General features: G+C 39.0%; 1 protein-coding gene across 6 annotated transcripts in view; it reads left to right on the top strand.

Moving 5' to 3' along the window:
• LOC139473564 (synaptotagmin-7-like) overlaps positions 1-24,060 on the top strand; it is a 422,936-nt gene that overhangs the window by 271,440 nt on the left and 127,436 nt on the right. Inside the window, exon 1 of one of the 6 annotated variants that reach the window (XM_071256215.1) lies at positions 5,167-5,236. The exons of the other annotated variants lie outside the window; for them this stretch is intronic. Within the exon in view, the coding sequence (XP_071112316.1) occupies positions 5,218-5,236 (19 nt within the window). The 5' untranslated portion in view covers positions 5,167-5,217. Of the gene's footprint in view, positions 1-5,166; positions 5,237-24,060 lie in introns of those variants that run through there. 6 annotated transcript variants of the gene reach the window in all.

Here is a 24,060-nt window from a genome sequence, read left to right on the forward strand (position 1 = left end):
TAGGGGTACCATATCGTGTCGAGCTGAAGTCAGGAGGTACCAGGAGAGTCTCTCTCAGAATGGTAACGTCTGGGTGAGCAGTGTTTCACTGTACACAGGTAGTGTGATCATTGGGGAGCGGTGGTGTGGATTCAGGGTTTTTTGAACCAATGAAAATCCGTGTTAGAATAGGTCTTCAGCAACCCATGCTTGCCTACAAGGTGATTATGCTTGCCATAAGAGGCGACTAAAGGGATCGGGTGGTCAGGCTTGCTGTCTTGCTTAATGCATGTCATCGTATCCCAGTTGCATAGGTAGATGCTTATGATGTCAATCATTGGATTGGCTGGTCCAGACTCGATTATGTACAGACCGCTGTCATACAGCTGGAATATTGCTGAGTGAGGTGTGAAACAACAAACAGACAAACAAACAAACAAACAAACAAACATGGGTTTTGAATTTTGATGGTTGTCCGTGCCCTTCTAATATTTTGTTATGTTTCTTTTAATAGTTATGATATTCTGAAAATTTGTGTTAACTTCAGATAGTATTGTTAGTATGTATTGATGGTTATTTGTTTTGTTTGACGTGTCCTGAATAAGTTTCACAGATGTATGTTTTTGCTCTCACCTATTAAATGCTGCATCTTTAAATTGAGATTTTGATTTAAGAAACTTTTAAGTTAAAAAGAACAAGATTTTAATTTGAATGGAATACGTTTTTGGAGTAAGTTTTTGGCCCAAGGGTCTAGCAGTTAAAAGTTCATCCATTTGGTACTGAAAGAACTCCCTTCATGTCTGCAATTGTCTCTTTAGTGTAAATATATTGTGATCTTGCCCCAGCATGTAGTCGACCTCGACCAGTTTTCTCAAAGAATTTTAGTTGAAAAACTATTTGAATGTCAGTTGTCACCAAAAACCTTGTTGGTCTTGCTGTAAATCAATCAGGATTAGAGGTCGAGTAAAATTGATTCTGAACCTGCCATTTTTTACCAAAATTTCTTGTGTTGTGTGACGTTTTTGGGGAGCAATAAACGTAGGTGTTGATGTCACCTTCCAATATGGCTGCCCTCAGCCGAGAGGAGCACAATGATTGGTCGTTCATGAATGGCAGCCATGAGATCAATATATGAAGCCTTGTGTATAATAGTAGGATCTGATTTACTATCTGCGGTGTTAATTGAAATGTAATACCTGATTGATCTCTAATACATTGCCAGACTTGGGGAATTTCGCCCTCTTGCCCGAGGCCACCGGTGCAATAGACAAGTCATAGACAAGCAATCAACAAGGTGGAATTGCTTGAAGCTTTTAGTTCTGGGAGACTGACCAGCATTGGTAAATGTTGCCTCCAAGAGACAAAAACTCTCATGTGTGATAATTAGGGAACCATATGCTTGAAGTCAAGTCTGAAGCAGAGTTAAGTTGATGAGCTCTCATCCTGAAGAACTTTAGAATCACTAAGCAGATTTCTGCTTGGGTATTATAGAAATACATGTTTAATGGGTGTAACTTCGGGTGATGTTTAACGGAATTAGGATCCTCTCTGTAGGTGTAGATAGTCGGTAAATATTGCTTGAAGCGTCATCAGCATTGGGTAGGGTTTTAGTGGGAAGCAGGATCAGCAGTATTGCAGATCTATGTGAGGATGGAGGTGAAGCAGGAGATAAGGGTCTGATATGACCACTACTGATTCTGTTGTAGCGGGTCGTGATGGATGTTTGTTGTGTGAGTCCTGGACATGGTGTGAGATGAAGCTGAACAAAACCAGTTGAGGTGGAAAAGAAGGGCATATAGCCTTGGGTACTGATGTGGTGGAGCTGATGTTGCTACTGTGGTGTGAGTCGGGGACAGCTGTTTGGTATCTGTATGATTGTCACTTGAACCTGTAACCTTCTTGCCCCCTGTGGGGTGGGACGGGAGGGGACGATCGAGGCTTGGTGTGACAGGGTGCGGCAAGACGGAAGAGGGTGGGATTGGGCAGGGCAGGGTGGGGCAGGGCAGGATGGGGTTCGGCTGGGTGGGACGGGGCAGGATGGTGTTCGGCTGGGCAGGGCAGGGCAGGGCAGGGCAGGGCACGGCATGGCAGGATGGGGTTCGGCTGGGTGGGGCGGGGCAGGATGGGGTTCGGCTGGGCAGGGCAGGGCAGGGCAGGGCAGGATGGGGTTCGGCTGGGCAGGGCAAGATGGGGTTCGGTAATTGTGTAGGTAATTGTTGGGGCAGGGCAGAGTTTGTGGTGTTTGGTGTCCAGTTCTGGTTGCCCCTCATGGACACCAGTGCTTAACCTGATCAGGTCCAAGTTGTTGAGTCTCAAGGGTAAAAGGTCAGTGACTGCAGTATTGTAATTGTGTCCCATGTCATTAAGTTGCTGAGTGGTCGCTAAATGTCTGGTTACATAATCTGTCTTTGGGGCCATATGTTCTGTCCTGATTATTGCTGGTGTAGCCATTTAATGGACACAAATCAATCATTGGAAAAAGAGAAACGTCAAGAAAGCATCAAATCAAAAGAAAGAAGCCAGCCATTAACACAGACCAGGGTATCTACCTACCCAGTGTGTACTCTAGACGGCTATAATCCCATCATCTACCACAATGGTCATCGTAATCACCTTATTGCTTGTGTCACAACAGCCAGATTCTTGTCAACATTACAACTTCAGCCTACTTAATAAATCCTCTTCTGTTAATCTCATTGACTTTGTCATACTAATATTATAGGATTATATCCCATCAGCTTCGTCATTATATTGTATCTTTGCACTTTAATCCTATGTCATCGGCTTCGTCATTATATTGTTATCTTTGTACACTGATCCTATCCCATCAGCATCATTATATTGTATCTTTGCACTTTAATCCTATGTCATCGGCTTCGTCATTATATTGTTATCTTTGTACACTGGTCCTATCCCATCAGCATCATTATATTGTATCTTTGCACTTTAATCCTATCCCATCGGCTTCGTCATTATATTGTTATCTTAGTACACTAGTCCTATCCCATCAGCATCATTATATTGTATCTTTGCACTTTAATCCTATCCCATCGGCTTCATCATTATATTGTTATCTTTGTACACTGGTCCTATCCCATCAGCATCATTATATTGTATCTTTGCACTTTAATCCTATCCCATCGGCTTCGTCATTATATTGTTATCTTTGTACACTGGTCCTATCCCATCAGCATCATTATGTTGTATCTTTGCACTTTAATCCTATCCCATCGGCTTCGTCATTATATTGTTATCTTTGTACACTGGTCCTATCCCATCAGCATCATTATGTTGTATCTTTGCACTTTAATCCTATGTCATTGGCTTCATCATTATATTGTTATCTTTGTACACTGGTCCTATCCCATCAGCATCATTATGTTGTATCTTTGCACTTTAATCCTATGTCATTGGTTTTGTCATTGTGTTGTTATCCTTGTACATTCATCCCAACTTGTGTTGTGGGTACAGTATAGTACTGACAGTACTCGATGCACTTACTAAGCATTCACCTGATGAGGAAGCAAGAAGTAGCTCTGAATAGTCGTTCAAAGAATAAAAAGAAGTTGCTATCCATAAAAAAGTGTCATGTTTGTAATGAGAAGCTGTTTCTTTCCTTTCTGTGTCTTTAATACCAAGTAGCGCTAAGTTAACAAGGATCACAGCGGTCAATAAATATTGACATACTAAAGTGGCAATATGGGTAATCTCATTAAAATCCGACCTTAGTACTTGTCTCTGCTGAACAAAGGTCTGAGGACACCTCATTACAGGTCTCGTTAGAATAACCTTTCATCCGGCCAATCAAGACATTGTTTACGAGATTGCGAAAGTGAACCAAATTTGTTTTCTCATCATGCAACCTCGAAAGGTTAACACAGGGCATACCATATGACAGTTACAGGCTGCACCACTGATTCCATTAAAATAATCATCTATCTCTTGCTTCAATGGGATAAATATTGGAAACAGGGTCGGTGGGAAATACTGCCATACAATCTCGGCCATCTTTTAGACATTCCAGAATGTTCATTTCTTCATTTTTCAAATATTTGATCAAGAACTTTGTCATGAGCACTCCACTCACTCACTCACAAAAAAAAATCACAATCTCACTCGCTTGCTCGCCCGCCCACCCACTCACTGGAAACAGGGTTGGTGGGAAGTACTGCCATACAATCTCGGCCATCTTTTAAACATTCCAGAATGTTCTTTTCTTCATTTTTCAAATATTTAATCAAGAACTTTGTCACTCACTCACTTACTCAGCCCAACAGCTTTCTGCAAATCTGTTGATATATTAAGCTGGGTCTAAATATTATCTCATCCCTGACCAATTGTAGCATGAAGATTGTTTGTGTAACTGTGCCCAAACAATGGCCGCCACAGCCAGTGTCTGCCCAAATCTCAGATCGATGCTCAAATTACTCAGAAGCTGCATGACACCATCCCTATGTAAATAATTCACATTTTTTTACAGCTTCCCAACTGTGGCCTCTCAATTAAGAACCATCCATCGTGGATATACACCTTCCTAAACACAAGCCATCAGTGTGACTGACTGTCATCCCGCTGCTGTCTATCAGCTTCAGATACCATAAATGTCTCATTTTTAGCTGCGTTGTCATGACAATAGTTTGGATCCTGTATTATTAATGACAATGGTCAGTCATTGTTTATAAGGATAACACACACAGACTCATTTAGACACCTTCTATAAAGGTATTTGGGTTCTATAAAGGTAATGGGTTTCTCTGATATTGAGTCTTGTCTGTCTGTCTGTCTGTCTGCCTGCCTGTTTATTTAGTATCAGACAATCAGTAAACAGCTGTCCATTGGTGGAAACATAAACAAAAAATTGCTTTTTTAACCAATATGATGCCAGACTCACTATGTTTGTATCATATACAAAGGACTGTGAGTTTTGATATAGCCTTAAAAAACATCAAAACCTTTTCTTTTAGAAATCACCCACAAACATTTGCTGTTCAATAACATTTACATAATTTTTAAACTAGCCTTATGAGAGCTGTTACTAAATAGTTACACTTCACTGGTTCCATTGTGGAGTATGTCATTTCATAGCAACCATAAGCAATAATTATCTCCACTGTCTGTCCGAAAGGCTGTTGTGTTGTGATACGCTTGGCTTGTTACACTGTACTAAGCTGTGTTCAATATGAGCCATTGCTGTTCAGTGCTGATCTGCTGACATGCCAAGTGTGTGGGATATACACCATGGTGGAGGGGAGTCTATGTGAGTTGCATCGAAATTGACATGAAATTGACATGAAATTGATATGAAATTGTCGTGTGAATGATGATGGGTTGTCGATTTGTTTGAATCAGAGGAATATTTGAAATAATCTCTGTAACTACTAATGGAAGTGCTCCCAAAGGTGAACCCAATGTAGGCTATGTTATGATGTTTATTTATAAATGAGGTTAAAGGATCTGTTCTTACCTTGTAGACATGTGGCAACGAGAGCTGATTGATTTCTGAATCAGGGTGAGAGTACTGTGTATGAAAATATCCCCTAGTCGAACCAGTATTTGATGAATATTTCTGGGGTTTTGTAGATAAAGAAAAAGGTTTTGATGTTATTTATTTGTGAATTATTTGTGCGGTTTGATGTAGTTTATGTTATGTGTTACAGCGGTATAACGTCTAGGTAATGACGACGAATACTTGTTTGGGGGTTCGTGGGATTTATTCGGTCTGTTCATATCAGGGATATGGAGATCCCACCACAATATGGCTATGGATGATAATTCCCTAAAACATAATATAATAAGGTTGAATTAGTAATATACAATTACAAGAATCTATAACATGTATAATTACATATTACATTTACTTGTTACCACGAGCATGAATTTAAGCATATATAATCAGAACAACCATCAGCTCTATATATATTACAGCTACAAATCACATTTATATGATATAATACACCTCGAAATACAACAATATATACATACAACTATTAGCACATAAATACCAACCTCGTCTCAGAGACGCAGGCTCATCACGTCAGTGCCAACAGTATGGCTTTATATGTGCCTCTATGCCTAATAATGAAATGACACAATTAAGTAAAATGTATATAATACGCACACAGACGCTTTCTCTCTCTCACACACACACAGTAATATAAACCTAATATTTATATGCACTACATCAGTACATATTTACTAATACTTTCATAGAACTATGTACATAATCATCAACTAACTCATACAAGACTTAGTGTACTAAAATACTGTACAATATATTATTACATTTATAGCTGTAAGCTATAAATTATTGCTAATGATAAATCTATTCTAACAGGTACAGCTTCAAGCTATAAACTATATGAATTACTGAAAGCACCTTATAACAATATGGTTGCTTAACATTAAGTCATGGCTAGTGTAATTAGTATCACACTACTCACTAACGTATCATGACTTTGAAGAATAAGTAATATATTTACAACATTGCGTATCATGTGGATCATACTGCAAATTATACTATATAAGAAATATGCAATTAAAATGATAAAAGTGTACTCAACAAGACTAAAATATCAGATCCTAACCTCCTTATGATGAATATAAATACTAAAGAAGTCTAAATTAACTTACCCCAGTCAGTGCAGTGCAGTGAATCATGCAGAGTTGTAACGCAGCAGTGACCAGAGAAGAGAAATATTGAAGTGTTTAAAGCTAAAAACCTGGTCACATGCTACAGAAACAATAGAAAAGGCAATCACTGGCCAAGCTGTGGCTGGACCAGATCACTAAAGACCTTACATAACTATACCCCGTACTTTACCTAAGGATTAGTAGAGAGTGCTCAGGTTAGCTTAAGGACCTATTACCATACTTAACTCAATTATTTACCTAAGTTTAAAATATGTAAGTTAAAATACATACTATTTTACATTCTGCTACATATGTATGACATTCATGCTACAGTTGAGGTGTGCCATTTAAATATGTCTGAATAGTAGGACTCGGATATGTCATTTGTGTTTTAGTTGAAATATTGTGTTGAGGTATTTAACTTATATATTTGTTGTTTTGTTTATACTTGGGTTGATATATGTACGCCGTTGGTACAATTTTGACATGACAAGTGTTCTTCTGTAGGGTAGCCTAGTGGTTAAAGCATTCCGTCCTCACGCCTAAAGCACAGGTTTGATTCCTACATGGGTACAATGTTTGAAGCTCTTTTGTGATATACCTGCTAAAGTGGCATAAAACTATCCTTACAAAACAAATGAATGACTGACTGAACCAGTATATGAAATTGACATGAAATTGACATGAAATTAAACATGAAATTAACATGACATGAAATTGACATGAAATTATAGATATATATTCATGCAGCGAGATATTCTACAGTTTCCTCATTTGGAAGGACATGATAGCGGACGTTTTTCAAAGAGGTATTGTCATGTTTAATAAGTGCAGATGGATAACTCTGATATTTTGTAAGTATTGACTGCCAGTATGGTGTCACAATAGTCATGTTAGCTATTAAAATACTCCGAGTAGTCACCCGGAGTAAACAGACAAGTATTTACGACCTGTACTGGTCAGTCTCCGCACCAAGGATCAGCACGACGGTCAAGCCAAATACCCAGTCGATGGCCACAGGGTCGTAGTACAACAGAGGTATGATTTCCTGGTACATCAGTCACAATTAATGGGACCAGCAGTGCAGTCATTCGGACATTGGAGTTATCAGACCTGTTGATTTAATGAAGTATTGACAATACGGGAAGTTAATGAAAGAATAACATACAATACTTATGCAAATTTGGAAAGACAGACCCTCTATTGGATTTTGATCTGGGAAATGCCATGAGTCTTGTGTACATCCCTGCGTTCTACTTAATGGTGGATGATTGGCATATCATGTCCCAAAGAAAGTGGAAGACTTGTGTAATTTCATCTGCCTGTAGGTTGTTGGGATTTATGTTAGCATTTTAATCTTTTTGTCACTTTTGCAGAATTTCATGTGGCCGTTACTCGTGACTTGAAATCTCATTGGTCTTGATGATTAGATACAAACAAATGAGTATTGTGAACATTCTGATTGAGATGAATTAATTTAAATCTTGTCAAGTAGATAATGAATTGGTCAGTACCGTCCTTCTTTGGAGGCTCGAGGGACCCATTCGAGAAAGGCGCCGCAGTTTGCTGAGCAGGGTTGAGTCCCTTGGGCTAATAATTGTGGGTTTGAAGCCCAGTTCACCCCGATTATGTTTCTAGGTTTGTCAGCACCATACCTAGCTCATGTGTGTCACCAGAGTTGTAAACGTCTGAGACTTGCATCACTTCAGGCTTTCCTCCCATAAGCTGACACACTTGATGTAACTGGAATACTGTTCAAAGCAGCATTAGAACCAAACTGACTATGAGCTTCACTACGTGAACCAACCCAGTGACTGGTATTTTACAGCCTTCCTTCCTCACTCACCCTAGGCACAGGTGGCCAAGTCATCTAATGCACAGCATTTGCTATGCAGAGTTGCATCCCTTGGGTACACCAGAAACCCATCGTGGTTCACCCCGATTGTGTTTCAAGGTTTTGACAGCACCATACCTAGCTCGTGTGTTTCACCAGAGTGGAAAACATCTGAGACTTGCATCACTTCAGGCTTTCCTCCCACAAGCTAACACGCTTGATGTAACTGGAATACTGTTCAAAGCAGCATTTAGAACCAAACTCACTATGAGCTCCACTAAACTATTCTTCATCCTCCAGCTTCCAGGAATGGCATTAGTAAATGAAACGGTTGGTTGCTCAACACACAAATGTTTCAGGCTTTCAGAGATCTGGTTCCATTATGCAGAGTCTTTATTGAATAAGCTAGCTTATGACACGCACTGGAATCTCTGAAACATGTATGATGTACCAGTAATTTAATAAACAGGATGTACTAATGATTTCTATTGCCGACCGGACCAAGGATGTATGGTGTTAGGACATTGATTATGTTTTTATTTCATCACCTGGAAACTTGATACCCCGATGGCAAAACAGCATTACCAAATACCACCTTGGAGGTATGTCTGTAGAGCACTTGTGAGGTACCATCAGAATGAAAGGAGGATGTAGGGCATATATTGACTTTTTCTCAGGTTGACGACTTAATGAGGGCTAAGTTAATATTTTAGGTAATGTTGTTAGGGGAATATTCTTGTCCAGTTAAAGGAGGGCATGGGGAACCTGCTAAATGTCAGATGAACCTCTGGGAGAGTTAAGAGAGGACTTGAAGGCTGTTGGCAGCCATCTTGCATCTTCATGATGTAGGCAGACAACTTAACAGACCCTTAGAATTCCTGTACCTCTTTGGTCATCTCCTCAAGAATATTGAAGACAGACTTTTTATGTCAGTGTTATGGGGTTTTCTTTTATGCCCTCAGAGCATGTAAATGTCAAAGTGTAACAGAAGAGAAATAATTTTTGACTAAAAATAAAATTCATGTTGGTTTCTCAAGTTAGATCAAGGGATGTAAGTGTATTTTGTGTGGAGAAATAAAGTTTTTTTAAAAATATGATGCTTCATTATGTCTGTTATAAAATCTAGAATCAAATCCTTTAACACTTTTACAATGAATAATCATGCAAAATGTATTGATTTTATAAAAGAAGGAACTATTGGTTTGAATTTATGATGTAAAAAATCAACAAATGTAGACAGAGTCTTAACTCTAGATTCCTGTCAGGGAGACTTCGACAAAGCTTGACTACTGTTTGTACTTTATCTATCATTAAAATGTCCTATTGCTATTCACTTGATGACGGCAGGCATATGATGTCAAACGAAGTTGGAAAATCAGTTTCATTACTATTCACATCTATGGTCTAATTTCCATTATTCTTAAATTTGAGACTTTATATGACATAGATACTTTTAATGGATTTAATCACTTGACAAAGAGTGACATTTATTTTAGAAATTAGGTCCAAGAAAAATTAGGTTAAAATCAGAAATCAACTTTAGTTTTGACTAGTTTCCTGGTATTACGTTTTCAATATGCACGACAGTGTCTACCCACAACAGAAATCATTGGGACAACTCATCAGTCTTTTCATTATAACTTTTGATTTTCTAGGCTGGGGTGGGAATTCTTTTTAAGCAATTCAAGAAAATCAAAAATACTGAAAAATAATTCTGTGTTTGGTTTTATGAGAAATGTGTCTGAACATGCTGGATGCACTGTACATCATGTGATGTGAAATAACAAAATGTTTGTCTCTTTTCAGAGGCACAACTTGTATATGTTTTGAAGTCACTAAAAAACGTTCTGTCTCAAAAAAGTTACAAGACCCCAAAAGAATGTTAAATGGCCTGTCCCTTGATATTTCCCCATCAATTCTGAGAGATAGTTAATCTATTGGGGACTGCCCTTGTGTTTAGTTCCTGGCAACTTAGCTCGGGACATGACAGTTATGACAATATGTAAGATAGCTACGCGATAAATCGCAAAGAACAATGAAGAACACGGTGTGGTTTATTTCATGATAAAACATTGTTCTATCATGACGTCCTTTCTGGAGATTCGAACATGTGCTTGTAACTTGTTGATGTTGTATATATAGGATGATGTTATTTTTGAGAGTTGAGTGTCTAGTGCGTTGTTCCCCATAGATGTAGATGGGCTACTCAGATAAACATGATGGACGAACGATTGCATCCAAAAGCGGGAAAGATATGACAATTGGTACTAGGAGAATAAGTACAGTTAATGGACGTGAGGATTGTGATAATATGCAGGAAATACCAAGCTGTGCATAAAAAGGACTTGTCCGACATTGCCAAGGTTGGATTCTATTTAGGGACTTATCATTATTAAAGAAGGGGGAATTTTCTTAAAGCTTGTACATTTTAATCATCATCCTTAAAGAGGCCAAACATAACCCTCGTGGATTATTCTCCCTGCAATGTTTTATTGCACAATAAAAAACTCCCTCTTGTCGTTTATTTCTTTGGGCGATCAGGTAGCTTAGTGGTTAAAGCGTTCACTCGTAACACCAGAGACCCAGGTTTGATTCCTGACATGGGTACAATGTGTGAAGCCATTTCTGGTGTAACCCGCCGTGGCGTAAACCCATACTCACTCACTCACAGACATAACTTTGTAATTGGCGTTAAACCCAACCCAGGGACTGGTATTATACAGCCTTCCTTCCTCTCTCACCCAGACCGGCACAGGTGGCACAGTAATCTAATGCACCACATTTGCTATGCAGAGTTATATCCCTTGGGTACACCAGAACCCTATGACAGTTCACACCGATTGTGTTTCTAGGTCTGCCAGCACTATACCCGTGCTCGTGGGTTTCACCAAAGTGGCAAATGTCTGAGACCTGCATCACTTCGGGCTTTCCTTCCACATCAAGCTGTCACGCCGTGATATACTGGAACACTGTTAAAAGGCTGTTACTGAGGGATTTAACCTCACTCACTCACTCACTCACTCACTCGTTTGAAGACACCTCAAACAGTTTGTGAGGTACTTATAGGATCTTGCAGCATAAAATACAACACAATCACTCTCTCACTCACCTTTTGTTGAGTTGAGTTGACTTAAAAAGTAATTGGCAACCTCCCACCAGGTGGTCTAACCCTCACAGAGACTAATTTTCTTGTTTTATTCCAGGAAACATTGCTGATTTCCCATTAGACAGGCTTGTAATGGACACCCAGCAAACATTTGTTATGCAATGAACGCTCGCTGATTTCACACCTCCATGGGTGTACATGTGTGTTGACTGAGAGCTTATTACAGTCACACACGTCTTTGAATATAAGATGAATGCAGTTGCACAACTCTAACCTAATTGGAGAGAAGGCTCCAGAACAAAATCCATATTTTCACCAAGAAGTTGCCATAAAACTTGAACATTAGTCCAGATGATGGGTTTGACGATACTTGCGCTCTGGTCACCAAATGATTGGCTGCCTGAGTAACACAGTATTGCTTTCTTGTCTCTCACTGTGTACAAGTCTTTGTTCAGGAGATGTAATGGGGTGATGTCAGGGCAGAAGTTGTTAGGAACGTAGCATATGGGTTGACAGGTCCACATGCCAGTAATAGTGCACCCAAGTATTTATTTCTGTTCGGTTTACTGTTCATGCTGATGTTGTGGCCATAAAAGGCGGACAATGCGTCCGACCTCTGATCAGAAGGTCTGTGGTTCAAATCCCATCACAGGACTAGGGAATTTTATGGGTGCTACATTGGCGCCTAACGTGGGGCTGAGCACATTCGTATTAGATTTGAGCCAAATAAGCCTCAGTACCCTACTATGCGGCCCGGGACGTGCCTTCTGTTGATGGGGGAGTATGTAGCAGGGCGTCCTATAGATGACATCCTTACCTTGTCAGCTTGCTGACGGGGTTAACCTCTTTGGTCATGTGGACAAGACGTCCGACCTGTCATCAGAAGGTCCGTGGTTCGAATCCCATGACGGGACTGAGAAATTTTATGGCCGCTACACAGTGATTGACATCATGAACATCAATCTATGCAGTTGGAATGCAATGACATGCATCAACCAAGTCAGCGAACCCGATCAGTTCTTACGACGAGCATGGGTTGCTGAAGGCCAATTCTAACCAAAGTGGCTATTGAGGCATTTGTTTCAATTACAGTCATTATTTTGATACTACTGCAATTCCCAAACTAAAAATGTCAACAATGGCTTATTTTTTCAACAAAATGTACAATTAAGGACACCAATTTGAAAAAACCCAGAAGCTGTTATGATCAGAAGTTTACTTTTTTAGACAATTTGAATGTTTTAGCTTTCTATGACTTTCTACACAAGGTTATTCCTCCTTAGGCTACCAGCCAACAGATTTCCTAAATCTGTCATGTAAAGATGCACCTGTCCCTTTAGAGTTATCTCCCCTTATGCTGAATGGACAGGCCTTAAATATAATTTCCATGTTATCTGGATGAGGTACATTAGAGTCATGACAAGTTAAGTTTTCTTTACATAATCAGGGATGGTGGGGTAGCCAGGAGACTGGAACATTCACTCATCATGCACTGAGCAATATTCAAGCTATATGACGGCGGTCTGTAAATAATCGAGTCTGGACAAGACAATCCACTGATTGATATCATGATTATCTATCCATGCAATTAGGATACGATGACACACATCAACCAAGTCAGCGAGCCTGACCACGTGATCCCGTTAGTCACCTCTTACGACAAGCATAGTCGGCTATTAAGGCAAGCATGGGTTACTGAAGACCTTTGAAGATACCCTGACATTTTTTAAATGAGATTTTTATGTGATCAGCAGCAGTAGTGGAAAGGGCGTGTACACTTTTAATGACTTAAAGTCTGTAATGCAAATATGTGATGTATATGATAGAGGTGATATATGTCAAAGCTACAGTGATGTGAAATACACACACCTAAAAATACGAAAAGTAACAGTAATTGTCCAGAACACACTATCTACATGACCTCTCTACATAAAGTCATTCTGAAATGCTGTGATGTTAATTGTCTGAAATGTTTTGACATCATACAGTGGATTACCCACCTGGTCAGTAGAATGTGGGGAAGTATATACCAAATTAAAGTTGTTCGGATAAATATTGATACTATATTCTTAATTAACTTGGTATCGACATCATCAAACTGAATGGCATGTTTTTTTCAAATTTGGGATTGAGGAAAAATATTATCAAGAAAACTGAACATATACACAGTGAAAGTCTGAAAATGTCGAGGATCCAGTTATTTTGAATAGATCAGATAGCAGCACTCGCTACAGTTCATTTTACGATGCCCAATATATGATATATATGTTGACTGATTGATATGAATCCAACATTTGGCACAAGCTATCACTACCTTGTAATGTTGTAATCATCGTTTCATATGCTGACTGTTTTCTTGAAATACACATACCAAATTTAAACATTGATTTGAAACGATCTGATGTTGTATTGACGGTGCATCATCAAGGTAGCAATGTCTGTTTGATTTAATGCTAACCCTGTCATTCCCCCTTCACACAGGGCGGTCGGGTAGCCTAGTGGTTAAAGCGTTCGCTCATCACGCCGAAGACCCAGGTTCAATTCCTGACATGGGTACAATGTGTGAAGTCCATTTCTGGTGTCCCCCGCCATGATATTGCTGGAATATTGCTAAAAGCGGCGTAATACCATACTCACTTCACACAATATTTCTATGCACAGACTTCCCCAACCTCCACACTGCAACTTTCCACAAACTCTTGGGTCATCAGGACTTGCTCATTGTTAGATTTTGTCTTGAAGTTTGACAAATCGGCCATGTTAATTCTCTTTAGGCATTCCACGGCCTCTGTGGTCTTGTTGTAGAGTGTCCTTGTTGTAGAGTGTCCGCTAGGAGAGCAGATGGTCCAGGGTGCTTGTTGTTACCCTGCCTTGCGCTCGGCATTAAGATGCGAAAACAAGGACAGGTCGGCTTTGAGTCAGGATACTGTGTCTGGTGGGGTATTCATGTTAACTGCAGCATGGTATCTCAGTTTCTCAATGGGCTAGCACTATGAAATCAGCATTAGTCTGGACTAGTGAACGAACGCACGCGCACACGCACACGCACACTCACACACACACACACACACACACACACACACACACACACACACACACACACACAAAAACCAAACAAAAAAACAACACAAACACACACACACAGGGTCTTTATACATCTATACTAGTGCAATAATCTTGAACGCAAGATTAAACTCCATTCCTCCACACTTTCAGACATTCTTATGTTTGGATTATTTCAAAGAAGACGTTTCAGTGGGCTAAAAAGTGCCCTTTTCCTACTCTGCCCATTGTCAAGGTGTTCGGGAAGATGCATTTTTAGATTTCAAAGTTAACAGAGTATAGATGTAGCAGAATGAAGCCAATTGATTTTGTCTGGAGCACTCAAGACGTAATGTTTGCTTGATACCACCGGCCTTATGATGTACATATCTGGAGTGTTTATTACACTGTCTCATCTGTTGATCGATATGTCTGTAGTGGTCACTCAAAGTGAAGTGTAGATTTCAGGAAGAATAGGGTTCAAAGATTTGAAATAAATTCCCTGTTAGTTATTGTATTTCAAACTTAACTGACGATGTATATTCTGTATTCTGAGTAGTCTTAAAAAGAACATCTAATGATCTGAAATTCGTTAATGAAATGTCATTATATTTTGACTTGTGTTATCTTTAGTAATTCACAATCTATAAACTGACATGTAAAAATTTCTTATGTACCAAAATGCTACTAAATGTACATCTGTTTAGTATAAAATGCATACACGACCTGCCAATGTACATCTTTGTTGAAAATTGTGGGAAATAAAACAATAAAAGAGAGCCAAAAAAATATTTGTTATAAGGATATCATCAAACTGAGAGTTTTGGTGTGGGCACATTGAACTGGGTTCGACTCTCCACATGGGTTTAATGTAGGAAGCCATTTCTGATGTACTCCTTGGATGCGGACTAAATTGATGATGGATCCCCATTGTTTTTTAGCTTCAACAAATGCTGCAATTTCAATATTTATTAGCTGATCAAATATAATCAATTTGTTCAGTTTACTTTTTAAATTCTGAGAGGGAGGATCATGAGATTTAATTTATAACATATTTTCAAAAGGATGTATACATATTGTTGACAGGGAATGTACAACGATCTTGTGACTGGAGGCCGGCCTCTATCGAGCCTCCAAGAATTTTATCCCGTTAGGAATATGTCCTTTGGCACTTTGGACTAAGTGTTAAATTAAGTCAGTTTTTATCATGTAGATTCACCTTTTCAATTCCAGAATGAATAATGTAATGTGAGTAGAATATGTAGGATTAAGATCAATCTTCTAAATGGATTGCCAGTGGAAGAGGCTTAGTGCATGGACATTGGGAATATGTAGTGGTGTAAAATTGTTTATTCATTGAAAAAAGCAAATATTTGTCTACACCGGGGTGGTGTTAGGTGATGTTTGTGCTGCATAATCCTGAATCTCGTAACAACATTGGGGAAATGGGTGGCTAATTAACAAGTCATTCTATTGATTTTGAACGATGAAAGGATTTGTGATCAAAGGGAGATAACTCTGTAAAGATTATTGGACAGACCTGTGGCCTTTTATCAGAAGTATTGTGTGGCCACTAATATTTCCTTTAAAAGTTTATGTACAAATTAAAGCTCAATCAAAACTCAGAATGTGTTATTACATTTAAAGCTCTTGTATACATTGAACAATCAAGTGTATCCTTAAAATTACATAAAACAGAGACCATATATCGGTATATGGTCTCTGCATAAAATTACTTGGATATCTATTACTAGAATTATTATTTTGAATTTTGAAAGATACTGGTGTGTCTATAAGATGAAAATTGATAACATCATCTTAAATAATTCTTAACCTATGCAGTAAAACTATTTCCACTATTTTGTTTAGATAAAATACATGAACACATTCATAGATTTTATGGGTGCTTTCTTTATTTTCATGTCCTCCCAAAATGTAATATTACATCTATACACTTGTATAGCGCCAACGTTAACACAGTAATGCATGTTCTGCATACTTTTTGCAAAAGTCATAGTCAAGAAATAGTTTAGGGGAAAGCCTGTCTAAAAAGGAGTGTTCTTAACTGTCTCTTGAAAGATGATAAATTAGGGGATTGTTTTATTTCCAGTTGTAAATCATTACACAATGAAGCTGCTGCATATCTGAAGGATCTTTTTACACAGGTCGTTATTCAGCTTGCGTTGTTGAGATGAGAGTTTTGTCTCTGTATCGTAGCGAACGTGTTGGTTGACAAGGGGTTATAACTCGGAGAGATACATTGGAGCTTCATTATGGCGGGAACACTGCTAAGTCATGTGAAAATACACCAAAGATATTTTCCTCTTGTATTCTTTGCTTCACTGACAGAAAATGTCATCCCATTCGAAGAAAAAAGAAGTCTGAAAATAAGAAAATGATGGGTGACCTTTGTGGTAATCTGTTGCTTACTGTGCTGTGGTAGTTCCTTGAAATTATCAAAGACTGCGGGATACAAGCCTGTCTCACTGGTTTGGAGAACAGAGGGAGTAATTTCCGGTGCTTGCTTTGTGTGTTTCCACAAAAGCCTTGAGTTGTGCTTTCAGTGTGTCAAATTCCGAAACATTCCCCCGACAACAGACATCATGGCACAAAAGTAATTTCAATTCTTTTTTTTTTGAAGTGCTAAGAAAGTTTTAAAGTAATAGAATTTGTTTTTCTTTTGTAAATTTTGTAGTTGTTTTTGTTTGATTTAGTTTTGAGGAGAAATATCCTTGTATTTGTTCTTTCCAGATAAAAGTTAATTTAGCAATTTAAGTTGTTTTAAATTTGATGTAAAAATCCATAATGGAGAAAACAGCAGGATACATCTGTCAGACCACTACTGCTACCACTACCTCTACCACTACCACTACCACCACCACCACAGACTACTGCCAACACCCAACTACCAACACTACCATCGTGCTACTACTGCTGCTATAACTATTAACAGGATGCTACAATCATTTCTATTCTTCTTCTATTACTACCATTATGCTGCTACATTTACAACCACTTCTACTACTGCTGCAACTACTATGCAGCTACTATTACCACAGCTACCACTACTAACTCTAACATTACCACTTACACTACCACTACCACTACCACTTCAGTAACATTACCACTAACACTACCACTTACACTAACATTACCACTAACATTACCACTACCACTACCACTTCAGTAACATTACCACTAACACTACCACTTACACTAACATTACCACTAACATTACCACTACCACTACCACTTCAGTAACATTACCACTAACACTACCACTTACACTAACATTACCACTAACATTACCACTACCACTACCACTTCAGTAACATTACCACTAACACTACCACTTACACTAACATTACCACTAACATTACCACTTCAGTAACATTACCACTAACATTACCACTACCACTACCACTTCAGTAACATTACCACTAACACTACCACTTACACTAACATTACCACTAACATTACCACTTCAGTAACATTACCACTAACATTACCACTACCACTACCACTTCAGTAACATTACCACTAACACTACCACTTACACTAACATTACCACTAACATTACCACTTCAGTAACATTACCACTAACATTACCACTACCACTACCACTTCAGTAACATTACCACTAACACTACCACTTACACTAACATTACCACTAACATTACCACTTCAGTAACATTACCACTAACATTACCACTACCACTACCACTTCAGTAACATTACCACTAACACTACCACTTACACTAACATTACCACTAACATTACCACTACCACTACCACTTCACTAACATTACCACTACCACTACCACTACCACTTACACTAACATTACCACTAACATTACCACTACCACTACCACTAACATTACCACTACCACTACCACTTCAGTAACATTACCACTAACATTACCACTACCACTACCACTTACACTAACATTACCACTAACATTACCACTACCACTACCACTTACACTAACATTACCACTAACATTACCACTAACATTACCACTTCAGTAACATTACCACTAACATTACCACTAACACTAACATTACCACTAACACTAACATTACCACTAACACTAACATTACCACGAACACTAACATTACCACGAACACTAACACTAACATAACCACTACTGTTAGTACCACCACCACCACCACCACTACTGTAACTGCTAGTCACAAGAATCAAGATAACAGTCCTGATCACCACTGTCTCTCCCTATCCTACCCAAACATGCATGAATGATAAAAGTAAGTCAGCAGTAACAAGATCTATTTCTACTTATCTTTTCAGAAATTGAGATATGTGGTCGTTAAATGTACTTGTGTGACGCACCCAATTCCACATGAATCTTGCAGGACTAATTACCAGATGCCCAGCCGCCCACCCTGACATGGCCTTGTGTCACAGCAACGTGGAAATGTGGAAAGGTCATGTGGACATCGTGGAAACAGCTTACAATATCAGATAACAGTGACATTTATTTTCCAATATGAAATTACATCGTCATGAAGTCCTGGGCGTTCAATTATTCATAATGATCTGAGACATTAATTTGAGTGACGACTTTAGCTAGTGGTTTTGTGGTGAATGCTGTCATTGATTTTAAGAAGGGTGTACATAGATCAGATGTTAATGCATTTTGTGTATGTATTTACAATACGTTGATTGGATTTTGTCCAGAAAGGCTCTCTCTTAATAAAGGTTAGTTGCGGAGTGCCAGTATTAGTCAGCTTCCATGGTATTATGCGAGGCTGGATGTAATTGTGGTTACTCCTGTTACTTGATGACTATAATGGATATTGTTTTTGTCTGTCTGGTCCAATTTCCTCCGTAGGGACTCTGTAACACAAGATGTCCCAGTGCCTCAATCTTGTCGCTATTGAGGTGGGGTGGTGACATGGGGTTTAACGTCTCGTCCAAGATTATTGTACTTCTATAGCGGCGTGAAGCTGGTTGAATGTACGTCTTTGTGCCTGGATGGGGATTGTTGCTCAGACTTTTGACCACTGGTTCGTGGTGTGTGTTTATTATGCAGGCGGCCATTACCGGCTGGAAAATTGGCATACTCTAGATGCATTTGGACCTGTTACGTCAGGTCATGCAAGGGCAGGAGACATTTCAGTGCCATACCACTCGAGGGGTGGTCGGGTAGCCTAGTGGTTAAAGCGTTCGCTCGTCACGCCGAAGACCCGGGTTCGATTCCCAACATGGGTACAATGTGTGAAGCCCATTTCTGGTGCCCCTCGTCATGATATTTTCTGGAATATTGCTAAAAGCTGCGTTAAACCATACTCACTCACTCATATCACTCGTGTGTTTTTGTGAATAGTTCAGTTTAGTTAACGTATCACAGCCTGTATCATGCCAAATAGGAAAGGAAACTCTCACCTCCATATTAGTAAAATCAACAACAAAATAGTGTTTTCTTTCTTTACGAATTACATGTAATAACACCCACAAAGTATTTGTGAGCTGTTCAGCGCTTTATCTGATTGGTCAGTTTTCTTACAGTGAGCAAGCTCTGTAGGAAGGGTTTGAAGTCTTGATTGAAATAAGCCCACAAAGGTGTTGAAACAGACAGATTTTGCCCAATGGTTGATGAATTGCAGGATTGGTCCCTTGTGATGCCATGTAGCCCCTGGGGAGTCCTGGCTAGAAAAGGTCCACCGAATCTTATCTGTGATCACCATTATCCACTGAAAATTTAATTTCACCCAGCTTTGTGTTCACGCTGTATTAAGAACAGAATCTTGATCAGAGGAAAACCAGTCGCGATCAAACACATTCAGTGAGGACGTGCTTTGGATGCTATACTTACCCTCCAGTGGATTCTAGAAGCCTGTATCATTCTGTGTTTCACTCCTGTAGTTCAGGATCAGGGCCTATTTGCACAAAGCGATCTTAGCACTAAGACTAATGTAAGCCTTTGTTAAAGTATGGGCGTTACGAGCATCTTAGCGCTAAGATTGCTTTGTGCAAGTGGGCCCAGGTGGTTGTGTCTCCTGAGAGTGAAACTTGATTGATGGCCACCATAAAAGGCCTTTTGTCAGCTGTGACCTGCGTGTGTACCTGTGCTCACATTATCAACCACTGGTTTTCCTGCTCCAGGATTGACCTGCGATATTTATCACCACAACCTGAAATCCCATTTTGTTTCTTTTTTATAACTATTCTGTAATACTGTATCATAATAATGTATCCAATATGAATTTCAATTCTTTCTGTGGCGTCAGGTGGCTCTGTGGTCTAAGTTGGTGTTGTGTCCCTTAACTTGGTCAGGATTTGCTGATTGTGATTTGCACTGATTATGACTGTTGATGCTTGTGAATTTTGCCCAAATTTGATCAAACAGAATGCAAATAGGAACCTGGAAATACCAGAGAAATATATAAAGATTTATCATTAAATCCTTCCAACATGGGTGGCCCTGTTGCCTAAGGCCCTGTTGCAAGTTTTGAAGAGTTGCTTCCCTTAGCTACCAGGATTCCCTGATAATAGGTGGGAATCAAAGGTTTTCTCAATGATGATCCTTGATTTTCTCAGAACCTTAACATACTTGTGGGTCTCACCAAAGTATATGAATCCTCTATCATTCAGACTTCCATCCCTAAGCTGACAACCATGTTATAAAACTTATTTAAAACTGTTCAAAGGTGCATGCTATTCACACCACCTGCCAACTCACTCATTCAGCCGGTTATAAAAAAATCTAAGCTACATAGATAAAAACCTTTCTGTTTTTAGAATACTTTTCAAATATAAGGCACCTTCCCAGGAAACTTTCAGTGGCACCAAACTCAATCCATTATGGGCAGATTTGGCAGTAATTTCATCCCTAAGATTCCCGAGGTGAGACTTGACATCTCTCTTTAAAGATAAATGCCTGACTAATGACAGCAAGGGCCTCCATTGTGTGCCTGTCATAGTATCATCCGATCCCGAGGCTGTTCAGGAGCTTTGGGAATCTTTCCGTGACATTTGTTTGATTTTGGGGAGCTCGATCTGAAAACTTACTCTCCTAAGTCAGCAGAAAGAACACAACTGCAATTCATTTTTCCATTAATACATTACTGAAAGCGTCATTGATACAGGGGAGTTTATCAAGCTCAATTATCACGATGTGTTAGATGATTAGGGAGGTAAATACGCTCACAGACATCAGGATGTGACATCAAGATGTTGACATAGATTGGCTTTCAGCTACAGAATAGGTCTTGTGTTAAGTTGCCCAGTTGGGAATCTGAGAGAAGTAGGTCAGTAACCCATTCTTGTAAACACAAACTCAAATGTGGATTGGGTTTGGAATTTGCAACCTGGCTGTGTGTTATTGTATCCAGATGGTTTGGCTAGATGTTCATGCCATCAGTCAGTTGTTTGTCTGGCCTTGATTTGATTGTGATATATGATTGTGTAGGATAAAGCACATCTGAGGGTTTTTAGCATATTTAAAACCCGCATTCGTGGAATTAAACCGAGGAGCATCAGCTCCAAGGTCCACAGGAGCATCAGCTCCAAGGTCCTATCCCAAGGAAAAGGGTTTTAAAAACCCGAGGGAAGTGTTTTCTCTAACTTATAAACCAACAAAAGAGACTTAAAACAATATTTATCAGCGTTTTTATGCATCAAACATACTTTCCATGAACCTAAGTTAATAGGCGTAAAATATCTGTTGCTGGCGTACGGTACTTGAAAAAGACGTTGTTCAAAGCATTATGATTTATCAGCGCCTCTGTAGCCTAGTGGTACACTTACTGGGCTACAGATACGAAGGTTGTGTGTTCCATCCTTGGGAATATAAAGAAACATTTGTCATTTGATTTTACATTTCATTACATTGTGTACAAATACATACATTTCTATTGAGAAACATTAATTTCTTGCAATGTAAACGAAAGATGTATTAATAAAATCCAGGGGATATTATAACATCCCTGTTTATGAGATTTAACCCGACTGGACAACATTAGGATGACGTCACTGGAGAAGAGACATAAAACTGCATCAACTGGACGTCACTGGAGAAGAGACATAAAACTGCATCATCTGGACGTCACAGGAGAAGAGACATTAAACCGCATCAACTGCTCCTTCGTGTGTCGCGCATCATGGAGGCTGTTTGTCATGAGATCACTTTGTGCATGAAGTCCCTGGCCTTCTTATCAGCATGTCCAAAAGCATGTCCAAAAGCCCAACAATATCAAGTTGTGATTGCATATTGATATATCGCTTTTAGAAAGACACTGAAATGGCTTGGTTACTTCTGTATCATTCCCTTGTTCAGTTCAATACAAGGACCACTTCAGTGGCTCATAGTGATTTTACAGACTCTTCCATTGCTTATGTAATATATTACATATGTTACAGAATAAAAAGATTAAACTCGAATCAGGCCATTTTTTCAGCAATTTGGAATAAAGAATGCACAAAATCAATAAAACATGCATTCTTGTTAGATTGTTAGTTTTTTTCCTTCTGATGTTTCAAGCCGTAAAGAAATATGTTCTGGAGAAGAAAATCAATATGAAAATGGCCAACAGCTAGTCATTCCTTAGACGGTGAGCTCCTGTTATGGCATGACGGTGACAGTTCCCTTAACTTTTGTGGTTTTCAAATGCCACAAAGTGACTGTTGGGGCTTCACCAGTGGAGCTGTGTCGCAAGCTGCTTATCATGTGGAGAAGGTGTACGCAGCGAGACTAATCAGATTCCGAGATGATTATCCAACAACTTCAACATCAGATGATGACTTGAACTTTCTAATGTCTTTTATTAGTCTTATAATTTCATTATTCTGACTTTCTCTTTCATCAGGGAATACTACTGAAGTTGAAATGTTAGAGATTATATTGTCATCAGAGATAACATTAAACTGGGCAACCATCCAAATGAATTTCTTCTGTATTTCGGATACTCTTTGAACAGGAACAATGTGTTCAGAAAATACTTCCACACCATTGAAATGAGAATTCCCTGACTGCCTATCATCAAAACGGTGGTGTGAGACATCAGATTGAGGGAATTTAGCCTGGTAACTTCCGACATGAACATGGCTAAAGTAAATGAAAAAAGATGATTTGTTTAAATTTCAAAAGGAAATCGAAATATCTGTGACTTTTTACAATATGTTGGTACTGTCTTTATCTTCGTCTAAAAAAATCAGTTTGAGTCAATGGCTTGGTCAAGTTCCAATATTAGAAACAAATCCTGCCTCAAAACGTCATGTTTTGAAATGAACAAAGTCTTACTCTCATTCATATGAACACATTTTATAACTTTCAAAACAATTTCTATACATTTTGCTCATTTCTTAAAATATATACTGTTCCTGTTGACCAACAATAACCTCATCTTGGCCTTTTAGTGAGTGAGTGTGTGTGTTGTGTGAATGCTGCTTCTCGCTTGCCTGCTCACTCACTCACTCACTCACTCACTCACTCTCACCATAGACTCG

Source organism: Haliotis cracherodii, unplaced genomic scaffold, assembly GCF_022045235.1.
Source record: "Haliotis cracherodii isolate W230 unplaced genomic scaffold, xgHalCrac1.p SCAF_3, whole genome shotgun sequence".
Taxonomy (NCBI): Eukaryota; Metazoa; Mollusca; class Gastropoda; order Lepetellida; family Haliotidae; genus Haliotis; species Haliotis cracherodii.